The sequence below is a fragment of the Felis catus genome, chromosome A2 (genome assembly GCF_018350175.1).
Source record: "Felis catus isolate Fca126 chromosome A2, F.catus_Fca126_mat1.0, whole genome shotgun sequence".
NCBI classification, from domain to species: Eukaryota; Metazoa; Chordata; class Mammalia; order Carnivora; family Felidae; genus Felis; species Felis catus.
The window spans coordinates 167,650,123-167,666,467 of record NC_058369.1 but is presented as its reverse complement, the minus strand read 5'-3'; the positions used below and the strand labels follow the sequence as shown (position 1 = coordinate 167,666,467).

The following is a 16,345-nucleotide window of genomic DNA, read 5'->3' as shown; positions in this document are numbered from 1 at the left end:
ATAACGGCTTGCAGGGGACAGGATTCTCAACTTCTTTGAACCTGCACTGAGTGTTCCCCTCTCTCCCTGTAGAGGCAGGACTGCATTCTCATCACCCGAAGAGATACCATCCAAAGACAAGACAAACACCACATAAAGGCTGTCATTTCTATTTACAAGTTATTATTGGTTTTTGCCGAGCCATGTAACACTCAGTCCCACTGCTGTCCTCTTAATTCCCAGCTAGTCTGTGTGTCTGGGAACTACCCTGTTTTAATGAAGAACAAACTCGGCTCTTGCCAAGAGAATCACCGCAGTCCACTCTTGCCAAGGCGAGAAGCTTTTTGAAGGGAAACTAAGCGATCCCTATACTTACCTTAAAAAAAAAAAAAAGGCAAAAAAACCACAAAACCCTCTTGTAGCAACCTGATCTGCTAATTTTAAAGTTTACTTGCCCTGGTTTTTCCTTCCTCCTCTGCCCTTCCCACACCCCCCACCCTGTCCCTCACTCCCCTCTCACCTGCTCAGGAAGCTGGCTTCCAGAATGGAACCCCCCTCCTGCGTCCTCTCACCAGCTGGGGCAAGATAACTAGGTCTAATGGAGCTATTGACCAAGCCTCGTGCTGGTGACCGCTGGACTCCCCGACCTGCATGTTGATTCTTTCGGCTGCAGAAAAGCCCTTGGAAGTGCTTTGACTGTAAATATTTGAAGTGTGTGTATGGGGGACGGAGAGGGTGGGTGGCTGTGAAGGCTGGATTCTCCCTCCGCTACCTTGCTCAGCCAGGGGGGGCGAGGTTTCCGCGCGATTCCCCAGGCTGCAGGTAGCAAGAGGGCAGAGGCTGCGTTTTCCTGCCTGGGGACGAAGCGGGGGGTCGGGGGCACTGGCCTCCGGAGGACTCTGCGCGCCCGCGGGCTTTCCAGAGCCGGGGTGGGTGCTGCGTCTCGCACGCCCGAGGGTCGCCTTCCCAGAGAAGAGGAGCGCTGTCGCTGAGGATCCTGTCAAGGGCAGGTGGGCAAGGTCTCCCAGCGGATCCAGGTCCTGGAGGCCGCGGGCTCGCGGATTCCGCCTACTGCGCCTCGACGGGGCAGGCACTCAAGGCGAGGACTTGCGGAAGGCACACTCACGCGCGCACACACAACACCTGAGGCGCACGGAGTAGAGAGAGTTCCACCTGCAGAGGGCTGGCGGCAGGGACACGAACCGCTCCTGTGCACCCTGGAGACCGGGAGCGGGGCTTGGGGACCCGTACGGCCTTCGCTGTGCTGCGGTCATTGTGCAAAGCAGCTAGATCTGCGAGCAACGTGGGCTCCCCGACGCAGGAGTGCACAAACTCAAGTGCGGGCGAGGAGGCGCGAGAAGACGCGGGCCACTGCTCTAGGTAACGCCGGTCCCAGAACGGGACAGCGTGTCTCAGAAGCTGGACTCGGGCAGCGGGGCCCACACCCGGACCCGGGGGTGCCACGCCCGCAGCCCCGCTCAGCGTTCGCGGGAGGGCGAGCGGGGTCCCTAGGCTGAGGCTCCGGGTCTGGCAAGCCCGGTCGCAGTCTCCGCCCCGCCATCGCCGCTCGGCGCCCCAGTTGTTTAGGACCCCGCGGCGCAGGGGCGGGGCGGCAGGCGGCCGGGACGGTGACAGGTGCGCTCCTCGGCCAATGGCGGGGCCCGCGCCCCTCCCCGAGCCCCCGCCGAGCGCGCCAATCGGCGGCCGCGCTGCGCTTCAAGTGCGCGGAGGGGCGCGGGTCCCCACTACGGCGCCAGCGGCCTCGGCGCGGTCGCCCGAGGGTCCAGCGCACAGAGCCGGGCTCCCCGGCCCGGCGCGTCCCGGCACTCGCCTGCGAGTTTGTGCAAAGCGCGTGCGAGCGCGGCCCGGGGCGGGGCCCGCACGGAGGAGGCGCCCGGACCATGGTCACCCTCGGCTGAGTTTCCGGCGGCGACTTTGATTATTGGCAAATAATCACCATAACAATACCGCACCCTGGGGCTCGCCACCACCACGCACGGAGTCCGCGAGCCCGCACGCGGCCGCGCCACCCGCCGCCCGGCCCTGCTCGCCAGCCCCACACAGGCCGATGGAAAAATCAAAAAATTTCCGCATCGATGCGCTGCTGGCCGTGGACCCCCCGCGAGCGGCCTCCGCGCAGACCGCGCCGCTGGCCCTGGTCACGTCGCTCGCGGCCGCCGCGTCTGGCCCCGGGGGCGGCGGCGGCGGCGGCGGCGGGGCGAGCGGCGGCGGGGCGAGCGGCGGGGCCAGCGGCGGCTGCAGCCCCGCGTCCTCGGAGCCGCCCGCGGCGCCCGCCGACCGCCTGCACGCCGAGAGCCCCTCGCCGCCGCGCCTGCTGGCCGCGCACTGCGCGCTGTTGCCCAAGCCCGGCTTCCTGGGCGCGGGCGGCGCGGGCGGCGGCGCGGGCGGCGCGGGCGGCGGCCCCGGGGGGCCCCACCACCACGCGCACCCGGGCGCCGCCGCCGCCGCCGCCGCCGCTGCAGCCGCCGCCGCCGCCGCCGCGGGGGGCCTGGCGCTGGGGCTGCACCCCGGGGGCGCGCAGGGCGGCGCGGGCCTCCCCGCGCAGGCCGCGCTCTACGGCCACCCGGTCTACGGCTACTCGGCGGCGGCGGCGGCGGCCGCGCTGGCTGGCCAGCACCCGGCGCTCTCCTACTCGTACCCGCAGGTGCAGGGCGCGCACCCCGCGCACCCCGCCGACCCCATCAAGCTGGGCGCCGGCACCTTCCAGCTGGACCAGTGGCTGCGCGCGTCCACCGCGGGCATGATCCTGCCCAAGATGCCCGACTTTAACTGTGAGTACCGCGCAGCCCCCGGGCCCGGAAAGGAAGCCAGGGGAAAACGGGGGGAGGGGGAGTCCTGGCACACGGTTTTCCCGCGCAGCCTCGGCCGCCGGCCGCCGCCTGCCTCTCGCTCTCCGCTGGGAGAGCGCGGTGGAAGCGCCGCGAGGCCGCCTCGGCTCCGCCCGGGGCCCGCGAAGACTCGTGCGGACGGCGCGCGGTGGGATCGGCGGCGAGTTACTAAAATGGCCACGCGCGGGCCCTGCTTTCTCTTCCTCTCCTAACGGGAAGGGGCAGCTGGAGATGTGAGACTCGAATCTAATGATTAACCGGCAGGCTAGAGAAGGAAGTGGTGAGGGAAGGCGAGCCGAGGAGCACCCGAGTTAGGCTGGCCTGGGGATTGAGGCCCCCGGAGCCAGGGGCTTCTCTCCAGGGAAACGGACTTGACTTAGGTACCGCATTCTGGGTTCTGGAGGGACCCCCGGTCCCTCCCAAGAGGAGAGATTCAGGAGCACAGAACAAGAAATGGGCTTCAAGAGGCCAGGGCCGCAAGGCCAGGTCCCTGGCGACGCTCTGGCCGTCTGCGGGGTTGAGCCTGCCTCTGTGAGGGCGCCTGGGCCGCCGTGTGATGCCCAGGAAGCAGATGGCCTGACCCGAACCGAGCGTCGATGGTGCGCTCCTGCGGAAGGGGAGCTACGTCTCTTTCAGTACCCCCATCTCGGGGACTCTGGGTGGCAGGTGCCCGCCCAGAATTGGAGGTCCCCGATACAGAGCGAACCCCTCCCCAAGGTAGGAGCAAGGGAGGGCTGGCCACCCCCACCCGGAGGAGAGCGGCTGGACTGTGGGCAGGTGGTACACCTCCAGGTGGCCTGGGCCCCCTCGTCTTTCCTGGCCCGAGGGCAGGCACACTGGGCTGGCGCTCCGGGGGAGTCTCCTGTCGGCTCGCCCCACCGGGGCAGCATGCACAGGCTGAAGCATAAGACTTCACGCTTTCAGCTGCAGAAGACCCAAACAAAGAGACCCCATTGTTTCCTTCTGGGTGGATGTGTGTAGACTGGGGAGATGCAGGCATAGGAGGGGAAAAAAGCAAAAAAGAAAACAAAAATAAGCACTTGGCAGAATTGAGATCCCTCTGCTAGAAGCCGTGGTTGTGACTAAACAGAGAAAAGCCAGGCCCCTGAGGCTGGAGAAGTCACAGCCAGGTGAGAAAATCCCTGCGTGTGCACCGTTGGCTCACAGCCCACCCCAGGCGTTTCCCAGCTCAGCTCCCACAAGACCCTCATGGCCACCGAACGGCCAGCCGGCCGGCGGGAAGTCAGCCCATCCTGATCCCTACAGGGAAACCTCCGGCTCAACTCTTGTCTCACCTCATGTCTGAACCTGCTGATCCCGGGTCAGCCAAACCCAGGGCACTCTTCCCGGGCCTGGTCGCCAAAGCCTCCAAACCCCTGCTCACGGAAAGCCACCCCGTGGGTTTCCCCTTATGATCTGCATCTCCCTCGGAGGGGGCTGCTGGCCTGCACACAGGCCTCCCCTGGGCACTGGGTCCCCTGACCACGGCGGGGGGGTGGGGTTGTTCTCCTGGGCCTGCGTGGAACTCAAGGTCGCTCAGAAAACCGGTGAAAGCCACATCCCTTTGCCAACACACTTCACCCATCCCTGATTCCTAATCTTGACCCAGAGGTAGCAGAGTGAAAACCCAGGCAGCTTTAAGTTTAGAACAGAAATCTGAACGCCGAGTCCTAAAGGGCAATAAATAATAAGCCGGCCAGGATGCCGGCGTCTGTTCTGAGGGTTCCTCTTCTGGTCGCTGGAAAACCTGTTTGGTTTCCTTAATAGGTTGTCTCTGCTGTTGGATGGCATGTCCCAAATGGTCCCTTTGGAGCCAGTGTTTTAATTAAAGTTCTAATGTATTGTCAAGTTGGGAATTGGGGCCTCATTTAACTAAAGCTGGGGGCGTGGGCCTTCCCGTAAAGCAAATTGCCCACCCCGGGGGCCTGAGCTCAGCCGCTGGACTGGCCTCTTTTCTTCCCTTCCCTTTATTGTCCAACACTTGTCAGGCTCCTGGGACATCAAGGCAGGTCGCATTTTGAGGTCACAAAATTCTCTGTGATGTAACCGTGTGAAATTATGTAAATACAGCCAAGGGACCTCCTTGAACTCTGGAAAGCCGGATCCCCCCCGCCCCCTTTGCCTAGGCCTTCCATTTGCAAAATGAGACTTGTTCTGAAAAGGCTTCCAGTCTCCCTGGGCTCTGCCCCTCTGCGACTGGGTACGGGGCCGTCGGGAAGAATTTTCAGTGGGGGAGACTGGTGAATTCACATGTTCGGGCCCAGGATTTGGCCTTCTCCGGCCTTCCTCCTTTTTCCTTTCCCCCTTCTCCTATGTACTTAAGGAGGTGGCAGTGGGAATCCCACACCAGTCCTTTGCTGGCTGGGAAGAAACGGGACTGGTGATTCCTGGGTCCTGTCCCTTTGAGCCTGGGCTGGGGGAGGACTCAGTGAGGAGTGGGAGGAGGAGTGCCCCTCTGGCCTCTGCTTCTGGCCTGTCCACCTTCTTCTGCACCGCCCACCGGGTGCACAGGGCTGCTGTGTGTGAGAGACTCTCTTTAATCAGAATGCCCAGGCCCTGGGTTAAAAAAATTTGGTCCCGTTAAACCCGACTTGCGTGGCTCCACCTGGCATCCGGAGCCTGGGCTCCAGGGCCCCCTCCAGGCACACCCGCGTCCCTGGGGAGAGGGCGTCCACACTGAAGGCAGAGCGGTGACGCCCTGGGCTGGTGGGCCGGGCAGCAGCCTTGCACAAGTGGCACAGGGCGCATTGGGTGGCAGTGGGGGCGGGAGGCCTGAGCTAGACTTCCAGTGTCATGCCCCTCTCTGTCCCCAGCCCAGGCGCAGTCCAACCTCCTGGGAAAGTGCCGTCGGCCCCGCACAGCCTTCACCAGCCAGCAGCTACTGGAGCTGGAACACCAGTTCAAGCTCAACAAGTACCTGTCGAGGCCCAAGCGCTTCGAGGTGGCCACCTCGCTGATGCTCACGGAGACCCAGGTACACAGCCCCCCCCCCCCCCCGACAGCTCACCCCCTGCCTTGTCACCTGTGCACCCCTGGCCCTCTGCTGGCCTGAGCACCTGGAGGCCGGTGGGTGGGGGCGGCTTTTGGACCCTTAGGGGGCGGGTTCCTGTCCCGGGAGAGTTAGCATCCGCTCTGCCAGGGCTCACTTACCAAGCCCAGAGGTCCGATTCAGTAGGTTGGGCTGAGACCCAGAAATCTGCACTTGAAGGACACTTCACCGCCTCTTCCATTCCAAAGCAGTGGTCCCCAGGCCACATTTGAGAAATTTTATTCCAAAAAGAGAGCAGGGGATGTGTACAGGTTTACAGATATGTCCTCTAGCTGCTCCAGTCCTATCTGGACAGTGCCAGAGCACCCCCAGAAAAAGACAGGAATCCCGAAGTCGAGGTCCCCGTCTGAGCCTCCTTGGAGCCCCCCCAGCCCCACTCTGGGGGGCGCTGGTGCCTGGGGGGGCACCCCTTCCCGTGAAGCCCACTCCTGGGCCTTGTGAGGACCGGCGAGGTGCAGGTGCAGACAGGACTCCAGAGAGAGGACCCGTAGGGACGGAGTGGCCAGTTTCTCACGCCCTCTTGTGCCCTCAGGTGAAGATCTGGTTCCAGAACAGGCGGATGAAGTGGAAACGCAGCAAAAAGGCCAAGGAGCAGGCGGCGCAGGAGGCTGAGAAGCAGAAGGGGGGTGGGGGCGCCAGCAAAGGTGGCCTCGGGGAGGACAAGGGGGACGACGAGCTGCTGGGGCCGCCGGCTGCCGGGGACAAAAGCGGCGGACGCCGCCTGCGGGACTTGAGGGACAGTGACCCTGAGGATGACGAGGACGACGACGACGAGGACCCCTTTCCCTACAGCAACGGCACGGGAGCTCACGTCTCTTCCGACTGCTCTTCCGAGGCCGATTCCCCGCCCCCGAGGCCCAACGCGCCCGGGCACCAGCCCCCGCCCCAGTAGGGGCCCCGCGCCCCAGGGCAGCCCCGCGGCCCCCAGGCACCAGCCTCCGCCCCAGGAGGGCCCCCCCCCCCCGCCCCAGGGCAGCCCCGCGGGCCTCCGCTTCAAGGCCGTGCGTCCTGGGGCAGGTTCCGGCGCTGTGCCTGTCTGCTCTCCAAGGGACCGAGAGAGAGGGAGGTCCGGCGGGTGCACCCTTGAACTCCTGTCCTTTTTAATTTAATTTTGGTTAGTGTTGGGGGTGCTGTTTGTCAGACGACCTGAGCGCCACCAGGGGAAGGCCCCCACTCCTCCCCACTCCTCCCCACTTCCTGAATGGAGAAGGCCGGGACCTCTACAGTGTTGGACGACCTGGAAAACTTGAGTATTGAAAAAGGGAAACTGTTTTGTGCTTACCTATCTGGGGGGAACTTTATGTCACGAGCTTTCAAACTGCTGGAAATCTCAAAACTGTACTGTCTTTATTTTTGTACATTGTATTTATATATATATAAAGAAACGACTACTTATGCATGCTAAATTATTATTTAGCTTCTCCCATCGCCCACGATGGAATGTAAAATAAATTGGTTTTTTACTGGATGAGAGCGCAGATCTTTGGGGGGGGTGAGTTAGGAAAGCGGACTTTACTATTTTTGTTGTTGAAATGAGGGGTTGGGTGTTACTCCACCGACCGAAGGTGCAAATCAGACTTGCAAACCGGTGGGAGGAGCACCTCCCTCTGCGGGCGGGCGGGGCACGGTCCCGGGGCTGGGGAGTCGCAGGTGCGACAGGTTGGTGAAAATACCTGCGACCAGGCGTCCGCCTGTCCGGATGCGGGGATCCCAGGAGGGGAACGGGACTCGGTGGGTTTACTTTCCTATCTGCTCGAGGATCTCGCGGCACCGGCGCTCCAGGAGTGGAGACGCACCATTCGAACGTTTCGGCAAATAAGCCTTACCACGACTGGACGATTTCACCGGCAGGCCTTTGGGGTCCGTGTGGCCCTGGGCCCCCCGGGTTGCCTCGCGTAACCCCGGGCTCGTTCCGGGGCCTGCCTCCCGCAGAACCTTCTGGGTCCGGCCGGAAACGGTTTTCTGGGATCCGTGCAGACGTCCGCGGGGACAGCGGCGGCGACAGGATCGCTTGGCGCCGGGTCTGCGACGGCTCCGGGTCAGTAAACCTTGCGGCGTGCGCCCTCGGTCACCGGCCGGGCCCGCCGCCATGTGCCGCACACATGCCCCCTGCACCTGCGCCCGCCGCGCCGGCCCGGTGGCCCCTCCTGGGCCCGGAGGAAACAGGCGACAGGGCCCGCCCCGCGTGCCCTCCCCCGTCCTTCTGTGGCTCGCGCGGCCTCACTGGCCGCCGGGCGCGCGGGGAGCGCCCCTCCCCCTCCCGCTGATAAATGAGTTCAGGAGGGCCTGGCGTTTCATTTGGGTGATTACCGCGGGCCAGCGGGGCCACTCCTCTGCCTCAGGGCCGGGGTGAGATTAATATCCTCTCTGGCAGCTCATTATCACCCCGGGCTCGTTCCATAAAATGCAACGTCAGCCGAGGCCGGGCGCGGCGCTGCCGGAGCCGGGAGGGAGCAGCTGCGGGCAGGGCGCGGGCCTCGGCCGCCTCGGGGTCCAAAGGTGCTTCTGGGGACCGGGGACTGGGTTTGCAAGCGGTGGGGAAGCCAGAGGGCCCCGAGGAAAGGGGGTGGGGAAATTGGACAGGGGTGGGGGAGGGAGAGAAGGGAAAGAAATGCCTTTTGGGGGTTAAAAAAGCCCCCACAAAACCTCCGCAATCTGTGGATCTGGCGTCTGCATTCCTAACACGCTGGTGAGGTTCAGCCCGCAGCGATCTCTTCCCCGGCTGGCGGGCTTCGGCCTGGGGGTCCGGGGGGGGCCCTCGCGCGCGGGGCTGAGCCCCCCGCGCCCGGGGTCGGCCCGCTCCCCCCACGCGACCCGGGCAGGAGGGGCGGCGCTGGAGGCGGGCGCGCCCCGTGACCCCTCCCTTGCCCCCCGGCGGAGCGGCCCGGCCCGGGCGCGGGGACTCGGCGGCGGGGAGGCCCGGCCGCGGCCCCGGCGTCTCCAGCCAGCTGCCTAATCGCGGCGGAATTTATCTCGCTAATAAATTTAATGATCAATTCGTTCTTGTCAGCTCTTCCCCAAATCAATTATAGCAAATTTAAATATAATCACTGGCTCATCCTCACCCACTCGGGGCACCGCGAGCAATTCGTTCCGCCTGATCAACGGCCGGCGGGCCCTGCTCCGCCCGCCTCGCGGGGCGCGCCCCCCACCCCGCTGACCGCGTGAGGCGGGGGAGAGACTCGGCAGCCCCCCCCCCGCCCAGGACCCCGTTTCCAGGACCCGCAGCCCAGGGGGAGACGAGAGCATTGGCTTCAGACAAGCCGGGCTTATGGCGCTGAACTCCCGGCTTTCCACGGGGGCGAGGGCGCGCAGCGCAGGTCCTGGAACCCCGGGGCCCGGGCCCCCGCGAGGCCTCCAGCCAAAGCGGACCCCGCTCCTCCGGGAACCCCAGCCCGACCCCCTGCGGGCCGAGGGCCCATCGTGCGCGCGCTTCTCTCCACCCTCGTGGAGAAAAGGGGCATCTGCCCTGGCCAGCGTCTCCAGCCTGCACGACAGGATGCGGATAACCTCCTTTTTTGTGACAAAGAAACCGACGTACACGTATCCTCCCGGGACGGCCCACGGGTCTCTTGTCCACAGCAGAGCTCTGGCCCAGGGTCCCAGGCCCCTACAGAAGCTTTCAGAGCGGGAGCCTGACAAGTGCAGAATGTACTAGAACCTAGACGAACTAGGCCTGCTCCTTCGGAGGGGCGCCTTCCGCAGCCCATCCCCGGACGGGGGTCAGCTCGGCAGAAGCAGCTTCCAAGACTTTGTAGGACACCAAAAGCACCCACAACAAAAGCAAAAATAGACAAGTGGGAGTACGTCAAACTTTAAAATTTTGCACAGCAGAGGAAACGGTCCACAGAATGAAAAGACAACCTAGGGACCGGAGAAGATGCTTGTAAATCACGCGTCTGATAGGGGTTAATATTCCAAGATGTAAAGAACTCACATAGCTCAACGACAACACAAACATGAACCCACTTAAAAACAGGCAAAGGACTCGAGTAGAGATTTCTCTGACGTAGACGGACAAGTGGTCCGCAGCACACGGAAAGGTGCTCAACACCACTCGTCACTGGGGGAGCACACATCAAGACCATGGTGAGACGACAGGTATAAAAACAGACTCAGAAAATAACAAGTGTTGGCGATGGTGTGGAGAAGTCGGAACCTGAGCACACTGTTAAATAGCACAGCCACCCTGGAAAGCAGTATGCAGCTTCCTCAAAAACAAAACGAAAACAACAAAACACAACAACCCTGGAATTACCACCTGACCCAGCAGCAACCTTATTCCTGGTTGTGTGTCCAAGAGACGGAAAACTGCGTCTGGAAGAGAGAATTTGCACACTCGTGACCATTGCAGAGCCACTCACGATAACCAAGACGTGGAAGAGGGACAGAGGAAGGAAACGGAACACGCGCACACACACTAGAATATTATTCAGCCTCTAAAAAGAAGCAAAGCCTGTCACCTGCCACATGGCTGAACCTTGACGACGCTTTGTGCACGCGATAAGCCACTCACAAATTCTCCCTGTATTGGAATCTAAATCAAACTCTTAGAGTGGTGGGGCGTGGGGGTGCTAGGAGGAAGGGGAAAGTGAGTTTTTCAGTGGGTACAGGCTTTCAGTTTTGCAAGATGGAGAGATTCTAGGGATCTTTTGCCCAACCACGGGTAACAGTAGGGAGCTGACGCTGGCGATGGTTAAAACGAAGACAGGCCCGCCTTCCCCCCTTGCCCTCCGTCCCCTCTAAAGACAGGGCTCACTTGCTGTGGAAAACCCAAGGCACAGAGAGGGCGAGCCCCTGGACCAAAGCAAGAGGGTGTCTGGATGCCCGCCCCCCCCACCCCTGCGCTGTGCGCCCCAGGCCCGGGAGCTCCAAGCGGCTTCCACGGAGCACCTCCGGGTTTGCGGGTTAACTCAGCCCTGCCGCCGCCCCTGCGCCCCCTGACCCCAGGCCGGGGCGGAGACTGAGCCCCCAGGGTGGGGGGGGGCCCGCAGGGAGGGGGCAGTGCGGGCTGCCGGCGAGGTGGGGGCGTGCTCCCCGCAAAGGCGCGCGCCCCCCCACCCCGTATCAAAGTCCCGCGGTGCATTGTGTCTCCCTCAATAAAACTAATCCCACGGGAGGTGTGACCTGCAGCGGGGACCTGCACCGGTCCAGACTACAAGGGCAAATATGTTTTTCAGATTTGGTTTTTATGGTCGGATTAAAGTTTATTTTCCGTAATAGGGCACCTAATAAAACCCATAAAGCCGGGTCGGGCCTCCAGCTGGTGGCCTCGTTTAACACTTTCACTTCGTAAATCACCTTACTACGCGCCAGGTGTGTCCCAAACTGGCCGCCGACGAGAAACGCCCCCTCCCCCCACAAATGCCAGCGGCAGGGCTGGGGGCCGGGGGCGGGGGGGGGGCAGAGCGGGGGAGGGGTCGAGGGGCGGGGACAGGGACCGGGCGTCGTGGGGAGGGGGTCGAGGAGTAGGGGGGCCGGAGGGGCGGGGCCGGTGGAGCGAAGCCGGTCTCCCCCACCCCCCCACCCACCGCCCCCGCGCCGACCCCGCGCACCTGCCGCCCCCCAGGTGTGCACACGGTGCCGGACAATGTGCGGCTGCTCCGGGCCATTGTCCGGCCACGCTCGGGCGGGACAAAGGGTGCCCCCTCCCCGGGCGGCCTCGGCCGGGGGGCGGGGCGGCGGGCGCGGTTTACCCAGCTGGGGGGAGGAACAAAGGCCCGCCGCCTTATCTCGGCAGGGCGCGGGGTCAGGCCGGGGGCGCGGGGGGCGGGCGGCCCAGGTGGGGTCGCTGCCGCCCGGGGCTGGGAGGGGGCGCCGGGGGTGGGGGTGGGGGGCCGCTGGGAACCGGGACCTTCCGAGCGCACGAAGCGCCTGCGCTTAGGGCGCCAAGTCGGGCGGTTTTCACTGCGAGGCCTCTGGTCTTCCCGTGGTTCTTGTGCCATTCCCGGTCGCCCTAACCCTCCCTCTCCTTCCGTCCGGCCCTGAAGTTTCCTGTTCTGCTGAGAAGTTAGACCTAGAAAAAGGGAAAACTAGAATATGGGTCGTCTGGGGGAGGGGGCCAGAGAGGGCAGAGGGGCGGCCCCTGTCCTCCGAAGCCGGTCCTGCGCCCCCGGCAGGTGGCGGGGCTCTCGGGCGGGGCGTCCTCGGCAGCCCGGGGCGGGGGACGGGGGGGGGGGGGGGGGCTCAGCTGCCTCCTGCAAACCCGCGTCCGGCCAGAGGCCCCCACCAGCTGGTGGCTCTGCTCGGTGCAGCAGAGGCCAGCGCCGCGACAGGAAACTCGCGGTTTACTTTTTAAAATAGACAAATCTGTGAAGGAAGCGCGGATTGGTTTTCTTCCCGGGTCTGCAACCCGTTCTTCGCACCTTTCATCGCCCCGGTGGATTTACCTGCTGATGACTCTTTTCCAAGGGGTGTCACCAGAGCCCCCGGATTAGGTGCCTGTGTGACACTGCGGCCTTTCTGTCCACAGACTCGATAACAATAGCCACCTCGGTGCTTCATGCAACCAGACTTTCCAGAAACCTCCGGGCCGCCAGACGCCGCTCCAGGCACTGAGGTGCCCTGGCGCACAAGCCAGCCCCGAACCTCCGTCCGCCTGGAGTGACGCCGTAGCGGGAGGAGAAGGACCAGTAGGAAACCGTGGGAACAGGCACCGCGCAGCCGAAAGGGGCGTGAAGACATGAGGTCATACCCGAGCTGGTACATCGTTGTAAAGTAAGGCCAAGGCAGGTCTAGAGCATGGAGCACAGTCCTCCGGGACGGTGGCCGTCCCTTGGGACGTCATCCCAGATGGGGGCCGTGCCGGCGCTGATGGGGCGGTGAGGAAGTCGGCTGTCTCCCGTTCAGAGGCTGGGAAGGAAGGACCAGAGGCCTTCAGGAATCGTGCGGGACACCGACCCATCACATGCTCACCTTCTGACGCACAGTCTCCTTAGCCCTTCTGCTCGAGTAAAGACCGCACAACACAGAACAGAGAGGCGTGTGGCTGGTGCAGACAGGACTTTGGGGAGAGAAATAGATAACGTGGGGTTTCTTTCTGTTCTTCTATGGAGATAGGATTGACAGAATACTGTATGAGCTTTAGGTACATAATGTCTTAATTTTAATAATTCGCATATTTAAATTTTTTTTAACATTTATTTTCGAGAGACAGAGAGAGACACAGAATCCGAAGCAGGCTCCAGGCTCCGAGCTGTCAGCACAGAGCCCGATGCGGGGCTCGAACCCACGAACCAAGAGATCATGGCCTGAGCCGAAGTTGGACGCTTCACCGACGGAGCCCCCCGGGCGCCCCTAATTCACACATTTAATACCACTCGAGAAAATAGAAGAGAAAAACAAACTTTCCACATGAAAGATTCGTGGTCAGTTTTAGAGGTGTGGGGAGATCTCTGGAGGAGGGAGCTCTGGAGCAGCGACCCTATGCCAGGCCTGGGCTCATGTGCCACTGAGAGTGGGGCCCTGGGACGCCACCCTCACCACACAGTCAGTGACCACGGGCCCCCTCTGCACCTGCTAGGCATCGCGCAGCATCCCCTTCCCGCGGTGTGTCTGCGTCCACACGTCTGCACACGTCTAGCTGTCGTCCCAGCTAGACTCGCGTCACCGGCACTTTCCTTACCACCCATTCTCCTGGATGGGAGGCAAGCCCACCCCCCACGGGGAGTCGCTGAGCCCAGAGCAGCGGGGCCACGGAGAAGGGTGGGGATCCCAGAGCCCCGCCACCGGGGCCTGTGTCCTGCCTCACCTAGAGTATGGCTGGGGCGAGTTCCTCCCGCCCTGGGCCGAAGTGCCCCCCGCTGTAAAGTAAGGGCCCTCTCAGTTCCCATCTCACAGGGCACTTGTGGTTGGATGACAACATTTATAGCATGCGAGGCACCACATGCCAGCTCTGGGATCATTAAACCAAGAAGAATACCCCCTGCCCCCCATATGCACCTCTCTGCCCCAAGGTCTTCAGCGCCCTGTGGCACACAGGACACACTCGCAGGGCCTGCTGGAGCAGCTGTAGGTCAGGTGAGTCTGGGGAGGGGTGTTGTGGAGGAGGGGGGGAGGGGGAGGGGGCGCATGTGGGGGAGAGGGGGCTCTCTGCAGACAGGGCTGGCGTTGGAGGTGTGGGTGACATCCTGGTCCCCGCACCCAGGCACACACCGACTGGGTGGCCTCGGGCAAGTGACGTAACCTCTCTGAGCCCCCAGGTCCTCCTTTGGCAAGCGGGATAGCGGTGGCCGCGTCACAGAGTGGCCATGAGGAACGGCACCACGACAGCGCAGACGAGTGGCTGGTCACCAAGGAAGCAGCCCCCCCACACCAGCCCGCCCGCGTCTCCCGCGGGGGTCTTGCGGTCTCCCTGCGCCACTCGCTGCCCTCCCGGGCTTGCCCGTCGGGGGACATCTGTGCCTGGCGTCACCCCGCCCCGACTCCGGCCTCCGCTGGGGGCCCCGCCATCACCGCCGGCCTGGGCCTGTTACCCCGCGGCTCATCCTAATCCCGCGGCCTTTCCTCCACCGTTCAAGATGGCGCTTGGGCTCCACAACCCAGCGAACGCGGCCAAGGGCACAGGGCAAATGAGCGTGTATCCTTCCGACGAGGTCAGAACCCGGCACTTTCACTTCTGCTCACCTGGCAGGCTCCGCACACGGCCACGGCGAGCCTCACTGACAACGGGGAAATCCGAATTTCCAGGTGGCCTTGGGCCTAGCTGAAGATCGGGCTTCTACCCCCGAGGACAAGGCAGGCGAGCGAGCACTGGGAAACGACTCTGCCGCAGGTGTGTGTTTGGGTTATTTTTTTGTGGCAAAACGTTCATAGCCAGATGCGTCATTGTAGCCATTCACAGTGAGCGCTTCAGGACATGAAATCCACTCACCCGTCAGCACTGTCCGCCCCAGACTCTTCCATCAACCCCCAAGCTCTGTCCCCACCAAACAATAACCCCTCCCTCAGCCCTTGGGTGCCTCTACTCTACCTCTATGAATTTGGGTTCTTTTTAGAATTTTTTTTAACGTTTTTTTTTTTTCAACGTTTATTTATTTTTGGGACAGAGAGAGACAGAGCATGAACGGGGGAGGGGCAGAGAGAGAGGGAGACACAGAATCGGAAACAGGCTCCAGGCTCCGAGCCATCAGCCCAGAGCCTGACGCGGGGCTCGAACTCCCGGACCGCGAGATCGTGACCTGGCTGAAGTCGGATGCTTAACCGACTGCACCAGCCAGGCGCCCCACGTTTATTTATTTTTGAGAGACAGAGCATGAGCATGAGCATGAGCAGGGGAGGGGCAGAGAGAGAGGCAGGCACAGAATCCGAAGCGGGCTCCAGGCTCAGAGCTGTCTGCACAGAGCCCGACGCAGGGCTCGAAGCCACGAACCCTGAGATCGTGACCTGAGCCGAAGTCGGACGCTCAACCGACTGAGCCACCCAGGCGCCCCGTAATTTGGGTTCTTTTCAAACCCCTACAGTACCCAGCGGAGATGTGAACACATGAAAAGGGCCCATAAGTTGAGTTAGTTTTTTCCCCCCATTCAGCAAAATTAACACCACCCACCAACCCTCTGTCCCACATGCGATGCGGCACCCACATCCAGGGTCCACGTTTCCCTTAGAGGCGTTAGCATGTCTGCGTGGAGCTCAAGTAAGTGATTCCCGACTAGGATGTCCCCCAAGAGCCCAAGGGTTGGGGGGCATGGTTCACAGAGTCAGGAGTGACTGGAAAATCATCATCCCTGGCCAAACATTTCACCTGAAAACAGGGCCAGTGCACCAAAAAACACAAGTCTTCTGCTAAATTTGAAACCAGAGATATAGGTTGATTTTGTAGCTCTCAGAAATCCTTTCCTCGATTTCACAGGTAAAGAAAACCCCGGAAATGCCCCATGGTTCACTCTTGGCAGCTTTCAAAACTGCTGGAAAAATCCAGAGAGTTTCCAAGAAGCCGCCAGGGGAGCTCACAACCTGCCCGGATCTCTGGCGGCCGCCTGTGAGCTTTTCTCTCCGACCCCCCCGCCCCCTTTGCAGGTGGACTGGAGGGTCCCTGTGTGTCCGTCCAGGCGCCCAAGGAAAGGCCCCACCTGCGAGGCCCTGGAGGCCTTCTATCTTCAAAAAACAAAGTAATTCACTTTTAATGACCGCCAGTGTTTTCCTTCCCAGTTCTCTTTGAGCAGATAATGCGTCTGAGGCCTTCCCGACAGGGTTAAACCACCGTGACCTTCATAATCAGAGAACAGAAATAAATTATATTTACTCGTAAATGTTACTCACTCTCCAGTGCCAGCTGCCCCCTAATCACAGGCGGTGTGACACGATTTTGCTTGTACCAGGCCCCACACTCACAGGTGACAAAGTGCTGTATTTTCCCGCCCAGCAGGCTGGGAGCCCTCGGGCTGGCCAGGCGTTTCCCGAGGACAGTCCCCGGCCTGGCGGGCACACGTGGTGCCCCTGAGACCCCGGAGCCTTCCGACTGGCCGAA

General features: G+C 62.3%; 2 protein-coding genes across 6 annotated transcripts; both read left to right on the top strand.

The window, feature by feature from the left end:
• The first annotated feature begins 1,709 nt into the window (after nt 1-1,709).
• Nucleotides 1,710-7,345, top strand: MNX1 (motor neuron and pancreas homeobox 1). The gene is made up of 3 exons (XM_023250815.2): nt 1,710-2,771; nt 5,642-5,802; nt 6,410-7,345. Exons 1-3 carry the CDS (start codon nt 2,048-2,050, stop codon nt 6,767-6,769), a joined length of 1,245 nt encoding a protein of 414 aa, XP_023106583.1. The 5' UTR covers nt 1,710-2,047; the 3' UTR covers nt 6,770-7,345.
• A 5,377-nt stretch (nt 7,346-12,722) lies between these two features.
• Nucleotides 12,723-16,127, top strand: LOC109497725 (basic proline-rich protein-like). 5 transcript variants are annotated; one of them, XM_045053077.1, is made up of 5 exons: nt 12,723-13,244; nt 13,833-13,896; nt 14,079-14,471; nt 14,566-14,650; nt 15,728-16,127. In XM_045053077.1, exons 3-5 carry the CDS (start codon nt 14,127-14,129, stop codon nt 15,988-15,990), a joined length of 693 nt encoding a protein of 230 aa, XP_044909012.1. In that variant the 5' UTR covers nt 12,723-13,244; nt 13,833-13,896; nt 14,079-14,126; the 3' UTR covers nt 15,991-16,127. The 5 variants fall into 5 exon arrangements, 3 of the variants coding, with proteins under 3 accessions (XP_044909012.1, XP_044909011.1, XP_019681629.1); XM_045053076.1 differs by having other exon boundaries at nt 13,748-13,896; XM_019826070.3 differs by having other exon boundaries at nt 13,717-13,896.
• The last annotated feature ends 218 nt before the right edge of the window (nt 16,128-16,345 follow it).